The sequence below is a fragment of the Ammospiza nelsoni genome, chromosome 16 (assembly GCF_027579445.1).
Source record: "Ammospiza nelsoni isolate bAmmNel1 chromosome 16, bAmmNel1.pri, whole genome shotgun sequence".
Taxonomy (NCBI): Eukaryota; Metazoa; Chordata; class Aves; order Passeriformes; family Passerellidae; genus Ammospiza; species Ammospiza nelsoni.
In genome coordinates, this window is record NC_080648.1 from 12,398,587 (window position 1) to 12,420,611 (window position 22,025).

Sequence of the window (22,025 nt, forward strand, 5' to 3'; positions counted from 1 at the left end):
AGTACTGTGTCTGCCTGTCTCTTTCCATCCATCTGTGAGTGTTCTGTTACTACTTCTCTGTTGATTTTTTCTTCTATTTATCTGCTTCATCTTATTACAATTAATTTATAACACTTTTTACATTCATGTTTATTAGCTCTGAAAATGGCAGGACTTCATTATTTCCCTTTAAGATGATTATCCTCCTCCTGTTGTGATAACGTTCACGCATCTTTTCCCATCCTTCTCTCAAGCATTGTCTCCAGAGATGTCTTTGTAACAAAATGTGTTTTCCATGGAAAGCATTCCAGGGCACATGGACATTGCTCTGTACAGTGATCTGAGCTTGCCTTCCCTCCTGTAGTTCAAAGTTTGAAAGAGCAAAAGTCAGTGTCCTCTCACTGGTTGTCTGCCTTGATTGCCTGCTCTCTGCCAGTGTGGTGTCCCTCCTGTCACGCTGACCTGCTGGATTTTCCACTCACTTCTTGCCAGTTTTCCAGAGGACATGAGTTTGAAATTATGTACTACTAGTGCTTGAAATGGAAGGAGAACTCCAGCAATGTGGCAATGCCCCGAAGGGATTAAGGAAGGAGGAACACTTTGGGGATTAAGTTAGAGGGAATTATGAAAATACCAGTGGAAAGCACACGAGGTTTCTGTCTGATAACACTCAGGACAAGAAAGTTCCCTGAAATGGAATTACTCAAAGTTCCAGTGCACTAATAGACTGTTGCCTCTCACCTCTGAGGTGTGCATGTTCAGGCTCTGCCAGACTCACCACACTGCCTGAATTCTGCCTTTCCAACTGCACTGCCAAAGCCAGAGAGCAACACCCTTCCTGAGTGTTTGTCAGTGGGACAAAGCAAATCTGCTGCAATAAAGCCTGAACACACCAAAATGTTTTTCCTTGACAATGTAATGTTTGCCATGTGGTATCTGCCATTCTCTTTCTTTCATCTTCCCTGCCCTGGCACTCTGCAGTCTAAAAATACCACGTTCTCAACTGCCAAAGCAGTTAAATCTCTGTGCATGTTTCTTCTGTTTCCTTTACTCATCCCTTTTGCTTTCTTTCTGGATTATCTCTCTCACATGCTCATTCTGTATTTCTTTTATCTAAGTTCAAACATCTCAAAAATCCCCACATAGGAAATGCTTTGAGCAGATTTTTTTTTTTTTTTTTGTAACTTACAGTGCTCTGTTCTCCTCGATGACAAAGCAGCATAGGCAGGAGCCAGCTCCGGGGCTGCCTGCCTGTGCCATGATTCAGCAGGTTGTAAAAGGAAAGAATGTTTTCTTTTTTGGGAAAGGGTGGGAGAGAAAGGGGAATCACATGTGTATGTGTGTGTATATTTGACTTCCTGGTGTTTCTGTGATTTCAGCAGGAGTATTATGCTGTCCTGCAGTCATGTTGCAGTTAATAGCCTGTTTCAAAAGAAGGGCTTGAAAGATATTTGGTGGGAAAATGGGTTTGCCTAGATTGAGGAGGGCACTTGCTAAAATATACTGCTTTGTTAGTCTTTAAGGTATTTTTCCATTGTGTTTTTAGGTTCTTCTTTAAGTATTCGATATCTCCTGTGCTGCCCTGTTTGTGACTGTTCCCCTGCCTGTCTGAATCTTCTGCTCTGTCTGGGTATAGCTCAACAGAGCAGTTTAGGAGCCAGTTTGGTATCTTTCTGGAAAAATGTGTTTGATTCCAAACTTCAGTGCAAGCAGGGATTTGCTGATTTCATTTATGCTGAGCCTTATTTCTGAATGCTGGGGCCCTGCTTGCTTTGTCCTAACATGGTGGAATTTTCTCTGTGGGGAAACTTATACTGCTGACTCATTGCATCAACTCAAAACAGATTTATGTTTACAAAGGAAAAAAACCACCACCCTTTTCTTTCTTACTTTTCTCTAGTAATATTTGATTTGTTATTCCTAGAGAATACCTCCTATCTCCTGGAATATGCTGCAGCCCACAGACCACATAGGAGCTCGCTTTGAGCTGGGTGGTTCAGACACAGCTTTCTATGGAGCTGCTCTCAGCAGGTGCAGCTCAGACATAACTCAAAGGTGCTGTAATTTCCAGGCTACCAGAGCCTGTTTTCCTCACCATGGAATTGTGTTCCCTGCCCTCCCACATCGCTGTGAGTGTGGCAGGACATGGAGACTCCTCAAGTTTAATCTTGATCTCGTTCACATGGTCCCATCAAACCCGGCATCACCTTCGGCCTGTCTGTCCCATTGGCCCACCAAGGATACTTTTTCTGTATTTCCCTGTGTTTCTTTAATGATTCGATGTACAAACATTCAACATTTACACAGTATTTCACCTCTACAAAACTACGGTACTTTCATTTTCAAAATAGAGCACAGGTTAAAGGTTCTGGAATTGCACAAAGCCTTTGGGCAAGCAGCTGCTGAGCAGCGCTGCCATGTTCTGAACACGCGGGAGTCTGTGTCACTGTTCACTACTTTATTAAACCCTCGGCTTAATTGAGGAATTGAGGAAATTGAGGAAAAGAACCACGGGATACACTGAATAGGCAAGAAAATCTGAACACCCTTTCTAAGGAACGAGAAGACAAAAAGATGGCTCTGCTGTTTAATACAGCGTTATTTTATGGGCCGGAGGGTGAGGGACGTGAGGGGATGGGGGGGGGCGCGGGGAGGGCGTGACGGGCTGGCCCCGCCCCCTGCCGCCCCCTACCGCCCGCAAAGCCCCGGCAGCCTCCGCAGCGCCCCTGGACCGACACCCGTTGAGACCCCGCCCACATCCCAACGGCCTGCCCGCAACCAGCCAATCAGCTGGCACTTCCTGCAACCCCGCCGACCAATGACAGCGCTCCACGAAGGGCAGCGCCGTTGGGGGCGTGTTTAGAGGCGGGCCGTATGTTGATCGGCGGTTATATAAGCCAATCAGAGCGCAAATCTGATGGCTGGGCGGGCGGACGGGCGCGCTATGCGCCAATGGCAGAGGCCGAGCGCCGTGAGGCGGGGGTGGGGCTGGCGCGCGGCAGATAGGCGGGCGGCGGCGGGCGCGCGGGCACGTGACGGAGGTGAAGGGAGCCCGGCGGCGGTGGCCGGGGCGGCGGAGGGTGAGTGTGTCTGTCCGTCCGTCCGTCCGTCCGTCCGTCCGTCCGTCCGTGGCCTCCCTCACAGCCGCTGCGGCTCCGGAACATCGGGGCGGGGGAGCGGGGAACGGACCCGCCCGCGGCGTGAGGCGGTGGGGGAGCCCGGCCTGTCGTGGGGCGTGCGGCGGGGCGCTGCTGGGCCCTGGGGGGTGGGCGGCCCGTGCGTGGTCCCGGCCCCAGGCCGGGGGTGGGAGGAGGCGGGGACCCCCCGGAGTCGGGGCGGGAGGGACGGCCCGGGGAGGCCCCTGAGGCCGGGGGCGGGCGCGGGGCTGCGGCGGCGGCGCCGGGTCCCGCCCGGCACCCGCAGGGCTCGGAGCGGCCTGGGGGGAGCGGCGGCTCTTCTGGTAAGTTCTGGGAGCGCCGCTCCGGGCGCCGGGGCCGCGTGGTGGGACCGGGAGGGTTTAGGTTTATCTGGCTACGTGTTCCATGTCGGAAATAATCTGGAACGTGCTCCCCGTGAAGCCCCGCAAAGGGCGGTCGGGGGTGGGTGCAGAGCACGGCGTGGGCCTGGCTGGGGCTGTGCGAGGGGAAGGAGAAGCCTCTGGAAGGGGGGAGCTCATGGCGCGGAGCTGGAGTCCCAACAGGTGAAGTGCAGGCGAGGAATCTGCAGCAGGAAGACCTGAGAATTTAAAGGAATCGAAATGCCTGCTTTGATTTTTGACCCCCAAATATCGTTCGCATTGGGTGTCTTTAAAATAGTGTATAAATGAGATCTCATTTCTCATTTCTGGCTGAAGATTGTGTTGTGTGCTTTTAAAATACAAAAGCCCCCACACCTCTGAATTAAAGCATGAACAGTACACTGCTTTCTTATCTGTAGTGATTCTGAAGTGTGAACTTTCACATTCAGGTTTCTGATTCAGAACTTTCTAGGCTACAGAAAGAGAAATGCTGCAGGTGATTTGGTTGTGAGGGCAAATGGACATGTATTAATGGCAGTAGTAATGGTAAAGGTCCAGACCTCAAGATGATCAATGTTGACATAATTAATGCTGCAGAGCTTCTGCAGATCATCTTGGAAAACTCTTTCTGGAACTTATTTAGAGTATGTTAGATGTCTGAATACTGGTCTCTAGGCACGTAGTGTATTTCTAAATGTAGTGTGTTGACTTCACGTTGTCAAGTAAGCATGGTTATCACATGGGTTTTATGGGGCAGTCTTGCACGTTGTGATTTTGGTTGTTGCTAAAGTACTGCAAAGAGATAGCAGAACTATAATAATGTATGAGCTAATGCAGATAAAATAATGGTTAAATATAGGTTGGTGTTCACACTGAGGTACCTGACTTCAAAGACCACTTTATTCTTAATTTGGCTGTATTTGATGGGCTTATGCAAAACAATTAAATTGGAAAAGGTCCGAGTAAAACTTTGTTTTTGTATTAACTTGTAGTATTTCTAGTTTAAAAAAACATTATGAAGAAGATACTTGTGTATCTTTTTGGGAGCAACTGCCCTCCTAGGAGGGAATCAAGTGTAAAATAGTAAGAAAGTTTTGAAATTCCGTCAGTTTACCCTCTCATTTGGTGTGCTGTAGCACTTCCCCCTGAATAAATGAATAAATCCTTTACAGAGAATGCACTGAGACTTGTCCTTAGCTCCATCTTTTACTTCTTTTTCTGGCCTTTGAGTTTCTGCTTCTGGTAGTAATCATGGTGGCAGCCTGTTCTTGCTGGAACCAGTTCTGTAGCAGGGCAGACTTGAATTGATTTCTAGGTGTGATGGTCTCAAAGATCTTGGGGTCCCTCCAGATCTGCCCCCACTAATATAATTTTCCCAGCAGCCCATCTGTTTTATGAGGTCAAAAAGCCTCATGGTTCTGCCTTACCCTCCAAGGACTTGCAGTTCTGCAGGAAGGATGTCTGTGCTGACAAACAGTATCTGCTTTTTGCTTCTCTACTGGATCTGCACTGTTGTACATTATTTTTAGAAACTGGCATATTTGAGATGCCTATTAAAAGCAAGCTTTGTTGCTGTCCCTTTTCACACCTAATCCCTTGCCTGGTTTGTGCTCTCTACAACCCAAACAGGAGGCAGCTTTTTTGTGGGGATCCCCAAGAGAGGTTTGGCTAATCCTTTCCAAGCGACTTCTTCCTCATGTAGAAATATATCCCAGCCACTCCTTACTGAAGGGAAAAAAAAAGGGGGTTGTAGGAAGGTAAACCACCACCATGGAGAATGTGGAGAGTTCTTGCCCCTCTTCTCTTGTTAGTAAAATGGTTTTCTTGAGCCTTGTCTGCTGTTGAGTTATGATGTTTAAGGCAGAACCTTCACAATACTGGAAGCTGTCCAGCTGAAAAACAGTATTTCAGAGGAAAGAGTGTTGTCTGCATTATGAGTTGTTGTATATACATGAACATAATTTTATTATATCCCCTTTAGAGGGGTGCTGAGGCACTGTACTGGCTGTTGAAATTACAATATTTGGCCACAGTTTTCAGCTTCACCATGGTGTCCATTCCCCAAATCTGCCTAAAGACAGATCAGGCAGGTGCAGGTCACAGACCTGCACTTGAAACTGTGGTATTGAGCTGGCTCTGCTGCCAACAGCTTTAGTTCCTCTATCCATGGCTACTTACTTTCACTGGTACTGCTACATCTCTTTTTGCTTTTGCTGCTGGGTTGGCCTGGGGTATTGATTCGGGGTTAAAATAACAGAAGGCAGAAGGACTTGGAGCCATCTTAAACCAGCGGCTGGTTCATCATGAGCCTGTGTAAACAGTTACCCTGGCAGCGCACAGGAGGCAGGATGTGCAAGGCAGAGGGATTTTGAGATGCAGAAGAGATTTCCTCTGCTCTTCAGTAGTTCTGACTCTAGGAAATTAGTGCACTGCCAAGTGGGGTAACTGAGCCTTTGCTCAAAACCACAGAACTCTCATTTGAGAGGGAAAATGTATATCTGTGTCTCAGCCTTTCTGTTCTTTCTCCTTGCAATTATTTTTGTGTTGTGATGAATCATCTTTATGTTGACTTTAAATTTTTCTTCCCCAATTCTTGCCTTGCATGAGGCCTTGTGCTTGTTTTCACTGGTGTGCTTCTGCTGTGAATGCCACACTGGAACCCAGTGCTGGGAGCACAGGACTTTGCTAGCGGGATTTGTTCTGACTTTGCTTGAGTCACTCAGCTGAGACTTCAGGTACTGCTGAAAGAGAAACCACTGATGCTCATCCAGTTAAATTGCATAGGTGTTGTTTGTAGTAAGTGTCTTGTTTTCATAGGATCTATTTAGTCTGACTCTTGAATTATTTTTTTAAAGAGCGAGTAGTAAACCAGATAGCCAGTAGCCATTCAAATGTAGTTATACATTCTGAAATAGTCTGTATTAAGAACTGGCTTGATGAACCACTGAAATAGATTAGTAACCAAGGAGATGATTAAACTGGTTTTGCAGGCTCTGTTTGACCTGATAGGGAAGTTACTAAACAGTATGTTCTGGGAGAATGATAACAGAGGGCTTGAAGATCCTTCCTATGGGCAATTTCACTCTCTTCCAGGGGACATGTATGTTAGGGAGAATAGTGACAACTGTCTGTTGTATGAGTGCTTCCAGTGTTGTACCAGCAATAAAGAAGAACTTTTTCCTTTATGCCCAGAAAAAGGGGAATTCTAAATAAAAATTAATCTTTGAAGATACATGACTCTCTTGAAAGCCTTGAACTCCAAAGGTAGCAGTCACTTAGTCCTACATGGTAGGAGTTGTGCTTTTGGGGTAAGATCCTGAATCTGTTTCTGAATTTCACTCCAATTTAGTTTTGATTTTACTTTGTGAAAAGTCTGTAGTGCAGGTGTTTGAAGAGACTCTTTCCAGCACTCTGCTATAGATCTTACAAATACTGGGGTGAAATGTTTCAGCCTTTTGGCTACCAGGTGCTCAAATGTCAGCTCGGAAGTTTTCTGGGGTAGAATCTGGCCATGGGTGTGTGCAGAGAGAACAAGTCATCTGTAGCACTGACAGTCTCAAACTCTGGGATTGCAGTAGCTTCCCCTTCAATCTCAGTGGTGTGCCAATGTCTGTAAGTGACTGAAGAAAAAAAAGTACATGGAGTGATCTCTGACTTGAGACGTTGTTATGGTGAAAGTGATGGTTACACTGAAGTAGAATGGAGACGTCAGAAGCTCTCACCTGTTATGAAAGTGTTCCTTTGTTAATGGCTTTTGGCAATTGCATGATCAGAAATGCACCAACCTGCAGAAATGCTGCAGAGTTTAACCTGAAGAAGGGAGGTGCAGGCAGAGTAAAAAATGGCCAAGGATGGAAATTGCTTGGAAATTTAAGGAAGAAGTCAGATCATAATAGAGTAGGTGAGAGTGTCTGAAGGTTAGACTATGAGGTGGCCAACTGAACACCTGTAGTTGCCAGCAACTTAAAGTTCTACTGAAAAATTGATTTATGCCTGTTTTGTGTAAAACCTGAGTTGTATCTCTCTCCCCCTCCCTTCCTCTTCTATTTAGGAATAACCTAATTTACTAGGGCATAATTGTGTTTATGTTGTGTCCCTAAGGATTGTGTAAAGTGAATTTGAAATTTTTTCCTGTAGCAGTACATCCATTATGGATAGAAATAGCTTTTTAAATATCGAAATTGTGTGCCTCACTTAAATTGCTCTTCTGAGAACATAGTGCCTTTTTTTTTCTATAATTTAGCCAGCTTTTTGTATTGTTTCAGGTTAAACAGAATAAGGAATTTGGCATGATAACTGGCAGGTTGCAGAAGAAGCTATCAGCCTGTACTCAAGGTATATGAATGGTAGCTTATGTTGAATTTAGGACTGATTTAATGAATGTGTAGGAAATGTCCTAAGCAGCTTTCTGCAGGGATATAAACTTGTGCAACTGCTTGCCAATGATTGTAAAGAGGTAAGGACATGAAACTGGATTAGCTTCTCTTCAGACTTTTTAGCTTTCTTTTTTTTTTTTTTTTTGGTGAGGGGTGATGAAGTTTCCTTGGTAAGTTGACCATGAAATACTTCTTCCTTGAAATGAGGTTCAGCAAGGCCTCCAGTTCAGACAGAGCATTAGATGCTCAGTGTAGCAGGGTAGATAGCTGTGGCTGTGTCAGGAGCACACATGCAGCAGCATTCTGCTATGCTGTGTGGGCCCTGGCAGAATTGTCTGCTTTCACTAAGATGCTTTGACAGAAGAATTTCTGAGGCCACGTGCCTTTGCCACTTGGGTGTGAGCATTTACCAAAGTCCATTTGCTGCTGACAAATATTTTCAAAGGGTTGTAGTTGAGGTGGGATTGTGGAGTAGGTAATTATTACATGTGGAGTCAGTACTGGCAGGAAAGTTGTGGGGGATGATTTAATTCCTTCATCAAAACTTTCGTGCTGGTTGGCTACTGGTGAGATTACTTAAAGGATTACTTCCATGCTAAACTGTTAATACCCTTTGCACAAGGTTGGGAGGAGGGGTGCAGAAACTCCTTCCTTTTAGGAAAGGAGAGAATTGGCTCATTTTTAACTTTGGTATATTTTTAAGATTAACTTTGTCATATCACTTTCCAAATCCTGACATGCTCATTCTATCTGCATAGTATTATTTGAAAGCAGTTATAAAACTGTATTATCTTCCTGAATTTAGTTCTATTTTAAAAATATTTAGTGAGGCCCTATTGGTAAGGTAAGACAAAATGAAACCCTTTCCATGGAATGATGTTTTTGTGCCATTTCATCCATGGTTGCTTCAGTCACACGGGGCACATCCAGAGTTCTAAAGATCACTTTTAAAGATGAAGCTTCAGGCTCTTGTTTCTGTATTGCTCTTATGCTGCTGGATATGAGTTTATTCAAAGAACACATTATCTGTGCAAGAAGAATTTGCAGCTCCAAGGGTACTGATGTCTGCTTGACCCTTTTCAGTCCTTGGTTTTGTGTTGTGGCTCTCACACTAATAAGAGCTGTTTTGAGGTCTGAAACTATTTTCAGTTTTGGCTGTACACTGTGCATTAAGCAAACAAGCTTTGCTCATATATAACAGCCCTTGGAAGTTTTTGTCAGCTATTCCTTCTGGAATGATTGTCCTTTTTGGCTCAGAGGTGTTTGGGTGCAGTTGCCTGAACCGAGTGGGGGAGGTCTCTGCTCCCCGAGAGGGGGAGATCCAGTATTTGGACCATAATTCTCAAGGCCATCACTATTGTTGGAAAACTGGCTGCAATTGCATGTTCCTGTAGTGACAAGCTGGGCATGACCTCAGCTCAAGTCTTTAAAATACAATTTTGTTGTAGTTATAAAACCACAGGTATAAAGTTTTTAAATCCTCTCTGTCATTAGCAGTAAGTTAAAGAATAATCTAAGAATGGTAGATCTAGTATGCAGCGTAGTCTTGGAAAATTGGATAATGCTGATAAGCTTTTGAGAGTGTGAACTCTTTAAGTTGCCTAAACGTGCATTGGAAAGCTGAAAGTTTGTTTCCTAGCATGATCTCAAGCCCCTACAGGCACTGTTAACTCTGCTTGAGTTGTGTTTGAAAGTCTGCAGGGCTGCAGTGCAAGGTAGGAATGTAAGGGAAGGAGGGAGGGGATGTTTGGTTTTATGCTTGTTTTCAGTCTCAGTTATACCTCTGGTTTTGGGAGGAAATTTGGAGTGGGATTCAAATGAGAAAAGATGAGCAAGGCACAGGTTGTTGTTGTGAGGGTTTTGTGCAGATAAAACTGAGCAGGGTTCTGGGAATGTTGCCTTCTGTATCAACCTAAAGAGGCAGTGATCTTGTCGGTTTTCTAGGAGGAAAGTCAAATTGAAACCCATTTTACTTACAAGGTATTTTAAGCTACAGCTTGCCATTATCTATCCTGTTTTAGGTGTGACAATGTGCTGAGCACTTTATGAATTAGTTTAGGTGTGGTATTTTAATTCTGTAAGGCTCCAGTTAACAGCTACTCTTTCCTTGGTCATCTTGTTAAATTAGAATTTGAGAGAAGGGAATTGAATCAAGTGGAAGTTTCCAGGAGCTTCAACTGCTTGTAGGCATCTGCCAGTAGTAGCAATGAGTGTTGGCAGTAATTCTACAATAAAACCTGGGGAAGGGGTTTGATTATTGAAAACACTAGAGCTCTGCATTTAAAAGGATAAAAAATATATTGAACAGGAGATGAAGATTGAGTACTCTGAAAAATTACTATTTTTGAATAAAATAGAAAATTTTATTCCAATTTCTGGACTGAATGGAAGCTTGAGTTCCTGCATGGTGTATTTAAAGTCCTTCATAAGCATGAAATAGTTTTTCTTTTTAGGCTTTTACAGCCACATATGTTATGGTGGCATGTGTGTGTCTGCTGTCCTGCTTGTGGGCTGTGACAGTGTAAGAGCAAAATTATGACACTTCTGCATGATCTGCACAACGTGTACATGTGGTTCTCCACTGAGTTAATATCTGTTTGATATTAAATACTTAGCTTTGTGTTGTGTTCTTTCCCAGCTTTTAGAGCTGTCTCAGGCAGATGCTGTAAATAACAGAGCTGGAGAGAGAAGTTTGCACTTCACCTGTTGCCTTGGATGCTCTGATTTGTACTGAGAAGCCTCGTGTGGCTCTGTGTGCAGTGCTGGCTTCACCACTTTGCTTGTCCTGTTTATTCAGAACATGGAGCTGAAATGGCTGCTGTGTGTGACCCTGCTGGCCCTCGGGATCCTTGCTCTCCAGGCACATGATACAGATGAAGACAATGATGCTGATGATGTAGTTGATATTGAGGATGACTTGGATGATGGTATTGAGGATGTAGAAGAGTCAAAGTCTGAAACAAGCAGTGCTCCTCCAGCTCCAAAGGTTTGACATAGAATTCCTTTTAACAATTGAATTAGTGCTTGTGTTTTGGTTAATGGGAGTCTGATCAGAGTTGTCTTTATTTTCTTAGCCTGTTGTAATGTTATAAAAGATGTTATCTAGGAGTAGGGCTTGGAATTAAGGTTGGCTGCTTTGTTCCTGTTTTCATGTCCCTCATGTTCTTCCAGAAGACTTACATCACGGATTTCAAGGATACATTTGAGTATCAGGAGTCATTGCTAAAATTTCCAGTTAGGTATATACTTGAGGTTTTGTTGCAGACAAGAGCACAACAACTTGGCACGGGCAGCAATATTTATGTAATTTCTGTGTTTATGCTTCAAGAATGTCCAGGTGAGCTGTACTTGAATGTAGGAGGGAGTGTGAGCTTTACATGCCTGTATTTCTGTAGAATAAAGGATGTGTCCTGAAAGGTGCATAAATGCCTCCCTTTTCCAACAGGTTACTTACAGGCCCCCTGTCCCAACTGGTGAAGTGTATTTTGTGGAGTCTTTTGATAAAGGAACTCTGGAGGGGTGAGTATAATCTGAAGGATGATTTGGTACAGCAAATAGTGTAAAATGTTGGTGAAAGGCAATGAAACCCTCCCTGCAGAACTTGTATTATTCAAAACTAAATTAAAGGGCCCCCGTTCAGTTGGGCTTACAGTAATGACTTTTTGAGGCTAGGTGTTCAGATGCTGGGTTAATCCCTATTTCCTTAAGTTGTAGTAATAAAGGGGAGGTGAGGCCATTACATGTGGCTTTTTTACTTTCCTGAGGTGGTGTGAGCATGGTAAGGTGCTACTTCTGTTTTGGTTTTTTTACAGGAGTGAGGTACTTGCTCATGAGGCCATGGTCCTACCTTGGGCTGGGAAGTAGCAAACATAGAAAAGTTTGTGGGCTTGGAAACAGAACTCTTCAAGGGATCAAGATTCTGGGGTGTAGTCATGAGACAGCAAGGGCTACCTTATCTTAAGGGCAGGATTTTTAGTGTGTGAAAACTTTTTTACAGTTTTCTAACCATTGAGTGTCTGTCTTCTAGATGGGTCCTTTCCAGAGCCAAGAAAGATGATACAGATGATGAGATTGCCAAATATGATGGTGAGTCCAACCCAGGTTTTGAATGATAAATGTTTCTGATGCTGTTTGTCATGTATGAAAAAGAGGTGCAAGTCTTTCTTTTCTGTTTCTCAGCTAAAATTATATTCACTGAAGAAAATGAGAGGGATGTTGATATGCTTGGCTAATAATATAAAATGTAGTTCTAATTTAAAGAAAATATCCATTCAGAAATTTTGAGATAAATGAGTGTTTGATCAATTTCCTCCCCAGGTAAATGGGAAGTCCAAGACATGAAGGAAACGAAGCTTCCAGGAGACAAAGGGCTGGTAATGGTGACCCGAGCCAAGCATCATGCAATTTCCTCCAAACTTTCCAAGCCATTTGTGTTTGATTCCAAACCCCTTATTATACAGTAAGTAAAGAATAATTTGATGTTCTGTTGATCCCAGGGTGACATGATAGCAAGCTGAGGTTAATTCCATAACTGAGCTTTTGTTGGCTGGGGGTCTAGATGATGTTGTAACATATTATTACACTGTTTTGAGTGAGAGTAAAATAGTAACCCAGCTTCCCAAAGTGGGGAGTTAGTAACAGCATGGGTCCTTCTGAAGCCTGGAAGTCTCTGCAAACGAGTCTTGGTAACCTGTCTTGTGGCTTCAGTTGACTTGATTTAATTGTGGTAACAAGGTCAGGCAACTGACTTTTGTGCTGCTAATTGTGGGAGTCCTTGTCCTTTTGAAAGAATGCTGGCCTGTAAGTAGGTCAGGACACTTTCTTCTACAGTAAACTGCCCCCTGTTTCTGAGGAGAAGTGGACAGAGGGGTAAAGATGCATTTGTTTCCTCCTTCCTGTGTCTTAGTTCATTTGCCATGCCATGGAAGATGAACACCTTACATAGGTCACAACTGTTGCAGAAGAATCTACTTGCATGTATCTGAGACTAACAAGTCAGGGGAAAAACATAATTCAGTGAGAACAGTTGAGTTGTGCACTATTAGTGATGTTATCAATTTTAAACAAAGAGTAAATTGATTTGTATTTGCACAAGATAATGAATTGGTCACTTTGCTTTGCACTGTTTAGTTTTGGCTCAAAATACTAGGCTAAAAATAAAGCCCAGTGGTCATTCACTCCAGCTGCTGGCATTGTGAGAGGATCAAGCATACTTAGCTTATTCCTGACAGAGATGTTTTGCCTTTTTCAGACTCCTTGGCATCCCTAAATACTGTTGTATGCTTATAACCCTAAAGGGGCTTCTCCTAAAATCCAATTGTTTTTGCTTTGAGTCCTGCAAACTGAGTTGTCTGCCTACTGTAGTAGTTGTTGGGAAAATAATTGGTTTGCCTCAATCCCTGTTGAAGTGTCATATACAGGAAAGCTTTTTCTTCTTCCTCTCTACTTCTAGGTCATTATTGTTTAGGCCAGCACTCAATTTCTTTAATCTCTTCTGTCAGGTTAATTCTTATAAATCTTCAATTTTTAAACTGTTTCTCAGGCTCTTGTGAATATTTTCTTAGTCCTTTTTTCTATATGTATCTATATGATGGTATCTTTAATATTCACTGGATAAATGATTTAAAGCAAACAACAAAACCGTGTTAGTGTTAATTTGTACTGACAAAATTGTAATTGTGTATTGCAAAAATAATTTTTCCTCATGTATAACGTGCTCTCCCCTCTTCTATCCAAAACTAAAATTAGGTATGAAGTAAACTTCCAAAATGGAATAGAGTGTGGTGGGGCCTATGTGAAATTGCTTTCAAAAACCCCTGAGCTGAACCTGGTGAGTAATGCTCCTACTTTTGGATATTAGCTGGGAAAGAACTTGAAGTTTTTTCACTTTGCTTCTTTCTGAAGAAACCTTTTTAGTGAAGGCGGTGGGGCCTGATTGCCCAAGTACTTTGCACTCAGCATTTTCCCAGTGCTTTCAGTTGGAGAGGATAAGTACTGAAATGTGATGGCCTCTTGAGTGGAAACTGAAGTTCCCTAATAGCTGAGCAGTTGTAGGCCTTTGCCAAACTCTGCAGTACTTCAGATTTCCCTGGGTTCTAGAATGAAAAAGGAGGTGCTTAGGAGAGTGGCCAGCTCCTGAGGCCCAAGGGCTGCATTTTGTCCTCTCACTGAAGTGGTTTAGCCTGTTCAGACAAAGCTGAACTGCTGAGTAACCTTGTGTGGGCTCTTCTAGCCTATGGGTTTACTTTAGCCATTTTCCTTTTATGACTTGTTATCCATCCTTCTTTTTTTGTGCAGTCTCATTGGAGTTGTATTATTAATACAGTTTCCAAACTATTAAAAAATCTCCAAAACAACCACAAATACCCAGAACACAGCTTGGCTGCCTGATCAGTTTCATATGTGCATTGAATTTTCAGATAACATTAGCAAGAACAAATGGACTTGCAGAGCTCAATGATGATTATATCCAGTTAGAGCATAGATTGAGGTATACCCCAGTTCATAAGTGTACACTAAATGCAGCTTGGCTTCACTTTTAGTGCTGCTTATCACTTGGTGTGAAAGGAACTCAGTGGCCTTGTTAGCCTTTCATTACTGCCAGTAGCTGATACTTGTAATTAATAACTTTTAAAATACTTTGTTATAATGTAGAGATATACTTAAACATTGTGTGTGTCACACTAATATTTTGGATAACACCTGAGTAGCTGGTGTTTTCCACGTGGAAAGTGGAGCCCAAAGGTGCAAAATTAAGTAGCTGGGATAGTTCTTAGCACATTATTTTTTCTGGAGGCTCATATGAGGAACATAAGCTTTAATATGGAGACTTCATGGGTTTGATATTCACATTGCAGAATAGTTTTTAATGAATTGGGAATTCTTACGCCAGACAATGACTGATGTTGTATTGCAAGATAATGCAGGGAGTTATTGTGTTGTTTTATAGGATCAGTTCCATGACAAAACTCCATATACAATAATGTTTGGCCCTGACAAATGTGGAGAGGACTATAAATTGCACTTCATCTTCCGGCACAAAAACCCAAAGACTGGCAAATACGAGGAAAAGCATGCAAAGCGCCCAGATGCAGATCTGAAGACTTACTTTACTGATAAGAAGACTCATCTTTATACTCTAGGTATGGTGACTGCTGACTATGCATATTAATAATTACTACATCTTCTTCACCAGAAGCTCAAAGTGAGCCAGATGAACAGGTGAATATTTGTCCCAATGCACCATACAACTAAAAACTGCTTGAAAGCTTTAAATACAAAAACTGACTGTCTGTGCAAAGGTTGATTTCATCCTTCCAGGAAGTCTTGATTCATGTAAGAAAGGTCGTGCAACTTAATACTTAAAGGACAAACTGAATTTCAGGGCAGTTGTAAGTAACTTGAACTAAGTATGTTTGTAATAATTATCAGTGTGTATACACTGCCTGAATGCTGCCTCTGGGTAACATGGGGTAAGCTAAGCTTTAGCTGTGGAGACATCATGGTTTGTTTTAGTTTTGTTTGTATTTTTTTCTGCGTCCATGTACCAGACAAACTCAGGAGTTCTTGAAATAGTGTCTAGTATATTAGCTATCATCAAAATCTTTCAGGAAGTACTTAGGAGTGTCTCTGTCTTTTCCTACTACAGAGACAGCAGTAGATAAAGAAGTGAGATTAAAATCCTCTAAGTCAGTAGTAGAAGGTCTTAGTCTGGAGTAGAATGTGAGTATATACATTCTTACTACTAAAGCAATACTTCCTGTGCCAAAGTCAACTTGTTGTGGTAACTGCTAAATCACTTTACAAAGCTCCATGCTTTTAACACACGTAGGACTTCTGCCAGGAGTCTGCCTTCTCACAGGGTGAGATGTGGTGCATCATCAGTAGTTGTACTTTGGTGTAAGGAGAAAGGTTCTTAGCAGTTCTTTAAAACAGTTGATGGGTAGGTGGTAGCTTGGGTTGTACAGTGAGTGATGCTTTATGACTCATGCTTTGTGTAGTACATGCAATGACTACATCAACTTTTTTTCCTTACAGTCTTGAATCCTGACAATAGTTTTGAGATACTGGTTGATCAAACAGTTGTCAACAGTGGGAATTTGCTGAATGATATGTCACCTCCTGTGAATCCACCCCGAGAGATTGAGGACCCAAATGACCAGAAGCCTGAGGACTGGGATGAGAGACCAAAAATCCCAGACCCAGATGCTGTTAAACCAGATGACTGGTAAGGGGTGTTGGAAGGGTGGAATTGAGGGAATCCTTAGCCCCTTAATTTTGTCTTGATCAAAATTAGTAGTAGTACTTTGCAATTGGCACCTTGATATGCCATGAGGCACATGTGTTAGGATTGCAAGGCAATTCCTTTCTGAAATCATGAAGTCACCCTGACAGAAGGGAAGGTGGCTGGCTGTCTAGAGCAGTGGGCTGGTTCAAAGTCTGTAGAATTGTGCCTTCGGCTTAAGAACTTGTGTTGTCTGTGCTAACACATAATGCTCTGCCCTCAAGGGATGAGGATGCTCCTGCAAAGATCGCAGATGAAAATGCTGTGAAACCAGAGGGCTGGCTGGATGATGAGCCAGAATATGTAGCAGACCCTGATGCTGAGAAACCTGAAGATTGGTAAGTTTGCTACCTCTTGCAAATGGCAGCAATTATTTCATGACTTTGGTACTGACATTTGCAGTTCATTATTGCTTGCTGATGAAGTTGGTGTTCAGGCTGTTTTTCTCCAAAAGTAGAAGGCAGTGGTCTGAGGACTCATGTTCAGCATTCACCTCTGCGTTTTTCAACTCTTGTGTGACTGTAAGCAGAACAGGGCAGGGATGTTTACCTTGAAGTAGAACCTACTTGGAAGGGGCACTGGGGGAGGCTGCGGTCAGGGACTGGCTTTTGTTGATCTTCTGTGCTTCACAGTCTTTGAAATCCTTGTTCCTTCTGCAGTATATTTATCTACTACTATATTCTGCAGTATATTTATGCTATGCAAAGTTTCAGTGTCTTCATTTAGTGATAGGAATTTAGATTTTCCCAGAAATCAGACATTGTCTGAGTCATATTCTGTATGAAGGCAAGGGGTGGACTTCAAAACTGAGTTTGCCTTTTCAGGGATGAAGATATGGATGGTGAATGGGAGGCACCTCAGATTGCAAATCCTAAATGTGAGACAGCTCCTGGCTGTGGTACCTGGCAGCGCCCAATGATTGACAATCCAAACTACAAAGGCAAATGGAAGCCTCCTATGATTGATAACGTGAACTATCAGGTTTGTGTTTTCATTGCTTAAGCTGGTGGCCAATAAAGCAACTCTCTCACAAAAAACAGAATGATTTAGATTCAGCAGATGTAATTAGAAGTTCAAGTGCAGTCACTATTTTTCTGTGTTTCAAGTGGACAAAGTGCTTTCTTACCAGGCATTACTTCTTTGTATTGATTCCCAAAGACTGATGAGTTGCACCTGTAGATGTTGTAATTAAGTGCAATGGATTGTTACATCTCTCCATTCATAATGGGCTGAAAACGAAAATTTGTGTTCTAGTAGATGAGGCTGAAAGTGTTTTGTCTTTTCTAGGGTATATGGAAACCTAGAAAGATCCCAAACCCAGACTTTTTTGAAGACTTGGAGCCTTTCAAGATGACTCCTGTCAGTGCTGTGGGGCTTGAGTTATGGTCCATGACATCTGACATCTTTTTTGACAACTTTATTATCTGTACCGAGAGAGCTGTGGCTGATGATTGGGCCAGTGATGGATGGGGATTGAAAAAAGCAGCTGATGGTGCTGCAGAGGTGAGAGAGGAAGGTCTAATTGTGTGCTGTGGAGTGGAGCAGTAGAAGCAACTCTGCTGTTCTCTCTCTCAGCCTTTGTCAATATAACCTGTATGTGCTAAGGCTGAGGGTTTTGCTAAACCAGGTGGGAGCCTCAATTAATAATTACAGTGTGTTAATGGTTGCTATAAGTAACTGAGAGCACTCACTGCTCTCTTCTGAGATTTTGCTCTGATATTTGGACTGTTTAGCCCAATTCTCATTTATAAGCTATGGGAAAAGTACTTGTGCAAGTTAGCTTGATATTTTTTTTCTTTTCTTTTTTTTTTTTTAAAGGTCTGAAATACAATGTTTAAAGTTGTAAAAAAGCCTATTTGAAAATGTTGTAGGTTAAATTGAGCTGCTAGCTTGCTGTATGAGGTGGAATTTGACAGTGCTTTTGGTCTTACAGCCTGGTGTTGTGGGCCAGATGATGGCAGCTGCTGAAGAGCGTCCCTGGCTTTGGGTAGTCTACATCCTCACTGTGGCTTTGCCAGTGTTCCTTGTTGTCCTTTTCTGCTGTTCTGGAAAGGTAAATGCGTTTCTTCTGATAATTAGCCTCAGGTTTAAAAGGATGTTCAGTAAAATGTGCCTGAATGTCACAAATAATTGCCTGGGTTTGTCATTGCCTTTCAGAAGCAGCCAAGTGCTGCAGAATACAAGAAGACTGATGCTCCTCAGCCTGATGTGGTGGATGATGAGAAAGAAGAAGAAAAAGATAAAGGAGAAAAAGAAGAGGAGGAGGAAGAGGAGGATGCAAATGACGAAAAGCTTGGTAGGTAAACTAGGTAATCTGAATGGTATTCTCCATGATAGAATAAACCAACAGGATTGGCAGATAAGAAATAAAGCCAATGGTGAACTGAAGATAAGTCAGGAAGGAGAATGTTTTGGGTTCTTTTTTTTTGTAATTTTAATTTTTTTTTTCCATTTTCCCTTGAAGAGAAGCAGAAAAGTGATGCTGATCTAGGAAGTGCTAGTCAAGAGGAAGAAGAAGAGGAGGAGGAGGAAGACAGGAAACCTGCATCAGAGGTAAGAGTGCCTAATCTTTGAAGGAAGCTTATGCATTTTCTTTCCTAGGTTGTGTAGAACAGGCCTTACTGCAGTGTTAAAAGTTAACCTGGCTCATGTGACCCTCCCTCCCAGTTCAGAACTTTAGAAAACTTAATCTCCCTGAAGAATAGGAATTGCTGTGGCTGACTTGAGCACGCTTGGGCACCCTGCTAAAGGCACTGCTGTAGACCCTGCCTTGAGAGGGGAGTGGGACTGTTGGAAGGCAGCTTCTTGTGGCAAAAGACTTACTCAGCTTCAATTGCAGTCAGGATGTGACCTTGAGTGCTCTACACTGGCACAATGACTCAAAAATGGGTGGAGTGTTGCTTGGAGTTAAGGGATTCTCCCAGCAGCAGAATCTGTTGAGCGCTCCCAACAAATGTACATCCACTGAAAACAAATAACTTGCCTGTTTGCTACAAAGTACTTTAAGCAGTAGGTCCTTTCCAAAACTGAATTCTAATGTAAAAGTGAAAGTGGATTATTTTTCATAGATTTTCTCAAAATAGTTATGAAGGGTATATTTAGATTTTGTTTTATTGATGTTTACACAAATTACTTTCTTGCAGGAGGAGGAAACTGTGAATAGATCACCCAGAAACAGAAAGCCAAGGAAAGATTGAAAAAAGTCATAAGAACTTGATCTGTGATTTCTTTTTTTTTGTTGTTGTTTTCAAACATGGTTCTGGGAGAGGACCTTGGACACCTTACATTGAAACTTGGACAAACCTCAAGATTTCACCATCCACAGGTTCCAGTCACACGATCCAATGTAATGGAGTGTCTAGCAGTAAAATATTTGCAATCATCTGTTTTAAAGAGCATCATTCCTGTAGAAAGAAAGCATTTAATATAATGGGCTGTGGATTTTGGAATGTAACATAACTAACCTTTTCATTTTTGGTTTTAAATATTCTTTTCTGTTCTTAAGTAGATTGGTAGAATTTTTCCAGTCTCAAACCTTGGCTTAATTTAATATATTAATTAGTGAAATATAACAATGAATCTTGAAAGTGCTAGGTGATAAAAATGCAGTTTTGTAACTAGTTTTTTTTACAAATATGTAAATTCCTAAATGCACCAATGTCTTTATACCCCAAAAATTTGGTAATTGTTTGAAGAAAAGTTGTCAATGCATTTGACAACACCCCTGCCCTCAAAAGAAAAGACAGCTGGGGGGAGATGTATGGGGAAACCAGTAGTGAAACTCTCTATAATCAATCAACTTCATTCTTTTGGGGGGAGGGGAAAGAGGAAGAAGGGGTGGAAGGAAGGGGTTAGGCAGTCTAGAAAATATATGCATACTGTGCATGGCTAAAGCCCTGTTAAATGTTGACAAACAATCTAGGATTTGGAGTGGGTCATCTTAATGTGGCATTTAATCCTGCAGAGTTTGCAGACAACCAAGTTTATTTGTTCTTGAACTCTTTTTGTAAAGCTGAGGGTTGCTGGGGAGGTGTGGTTAGGCTACTTCCCCCTTTGCTCTCTGTTCAGCCACCGGTGTTTTCCTCTCTGTGACGATACAGCTCTTCCTGAGGGCAGCTTTGCCTCAGCTGCTGAAGCACTTCACGTTCAGCTCATTGTCAAACTCGATTTCATAGCTAGGCCTGCTCCTTTCCAGGGTCCAAACACTGAGTAGGACAGTGTCCCATATCCTCTCACTGTTGTCACTGTATGTTTGCTGTAGAAATGGGGGAGGTAGGCAGGTAGACAAGTTAAAGTGAGTATTTGTAAAAGAAAAAAACCACAACCAAGATGTCAGTATTGTAGGTGGGGAAGGAGCATGTGGAATCTCCTAACTGGTATGTGAAACTGTTTTAAGTCCTTTTATCTGCTCTTCATGTAATAAGTGCATTCTAAATTATATTGTGAATGTTAGGAAATTCCAATTCCAGCTGAATAAATTTTTTTAAAGTGTTGAGTCTACCATACTACACTGTTTCAAACACCTTTTTTTTGTGGAATGCAGGTGAGCACTACAAGAGCATTACCTCTGAGGGTGAGATGGATGTAATTCATTACACTGTACCAAATATGTTTGCATTTGGATGTCTATGTAGATAAACTTTTGCCTTTGTTTAGAATGAAATTAAATGTCATGAAATTATTCTTCTTGCACTGAACTTAAACACTCCAGTGTTGTTTGGTCATATGATAGGTATAGTGTGTGGAATAGTTCCCAGGGGTTGTGGGGGAAAGACTGTTCCAATTACCTTGCAAACAATCTAACCAATTACTAAAAGACTCTTGTTTTGGGTTTGGTGTGTTTTTTTTTTTTTTTTTTTTTTGTAAAACACCTTTTGCTGCCTGTCCTTATGTTGTATCCCTTGGTTGTTGTGTTTGAAATATTAGTGATCACAAATGCATAGCAGGATTTCTTGATCTCTCTGCAGTGTACAAATAAACTATTGTAAGCAAGATACTGGAAGTAATTTCAGACTTCTGTTGGGAGCTATTGCATGTTTAGAATGCCTTTGCCTGTTGAACACCTGGTCAATACTGCTCCTTATTGCAAAAATAGCTTATACTCTGACATGGAAGATGTCATAGCTTAAGCATTGCTACTAGCTTGTTCTCAGGACTGTATTTTTATCAAGGAGCAGCTGCTATTTATGACTCTCAGTCCTTTGAGATGAAGTATATGTAAATGGTTTCAATTCAGCTAATGTTTTGAGCACAACATAAAAATTAATTAATCTAATGGTTTTTTATCTTAATATGCAAATTGCCTTAAACTCCCAAACAATCCCTGTGCATACATGTTCTTTCAAAGCATCAAAAGTGAACTTGAGATCTGCTATCAGCTTTTAAATACCATTATATTAAAGCTAATTGTAAATCTACATTTGCTTCTGCTAATTCTCCTGAAAAAGTCCTGTCTGCATGTTATGGCTTTTTTTGATACCATAGTGTATGCTTTAAATAATCACTACAATAAATGAAGACTTTCCAAAATGGATAGACAAGTTACTTTTTATCCTGTTTTCTGGCTTGGGTGCCTCAGTTTGACCTTAGAATTGCTCTAATTTTTAAAGTCTTGGTGGAAAAATACAGCTACCTGCTTATCAATATACATAAAGCATAGCTGTGTTTTTTAGAGTAGTGAAACTCCACCTGGCTGTAACCTGTGAGCTGTGTTTGGAACTGTTACAGATCCTGGAAGGTGTATTTGGGCCTTTTGTGCCTGTGCAGCCAAGGGTGGCAGCTCTGGACAAGGATGCTGAGCTTGAGGTGCTGTATCTGACAAGGGGGGAGTGTTGGGCTGAAATGGTGAATCAAAACAAAAGCCCTGGGC

The 22,025-nt window shown here is 42.1% G+C and overlaps 1 protein-coding gene across 1 annotated transcript; it reads left to right on the forward strand.

Moving 5' to 3' along the window:
* The first annotated feature begins 2,989 nt into the window (after nucleotides 1-2,989).
* On the forward strand, nucleotides 2,990-21,696 carry CANX (calnexin). Its single transcript, XM_059483943.1, has 15 exons — nucleotides 2,990-3,059; nucleotides 10,670-10,858; nucleotides 11,318-11,391; nucleotides 11,900-11,958; nucleotides 12,190-12,331; nucleotides 13,621-13,702; nucleotides 14,822-15,014; nucleotides 15,910-16,099; nucleotides 16,381-16,494; nucleotides 16,981-17,137; nucleotides 17,444-17,659; nucleotides 18,090-18,209; nucleotides 18,314-18,452; nucleotides 18,621-18,709; nucleotides 19,300-21,696. The coding sequence occupies exons 2-15, from the start codon at nucleotides 10,673-10,675 to the stop codon at nucleotides 19,351-19,353; spliced, it is 1,815 nt and encodes a 604-aa protein (XP_059339926.1). The 5' UTR covers nucleotides 2,990-3,059; nucleotides 10,670-10,672; the 3' UTR covers nucleotides 19,354-21,696.
* The last annotated feature ends 329 nt before the right edge of the window (nucleotides 21,697-22,025 follow it).

Coding starts and splice junctions, on each gene's coding strand:
- CANX (XM_059483943.1), top strand. CDS start 10,673: ATGGAGCTGAAATGGCTGCTGTGTGTGACCCTGCTGGCCCTCGGGATC. Junction 12,332..13,620: donor TCCAAACCCCTTATTATACA/GTAAGTAAAGAA, acceptor AACTAAAATTAG/GTATGAAGTAAACTTCCAAA. Junction 18,710..19,299: donor ACAGGAAACCTGCATCAGAG/GTAAGAGTGCCT, acceptor ACTTTCTTGCAG/GAGGAGGAAACTGTGAATAG.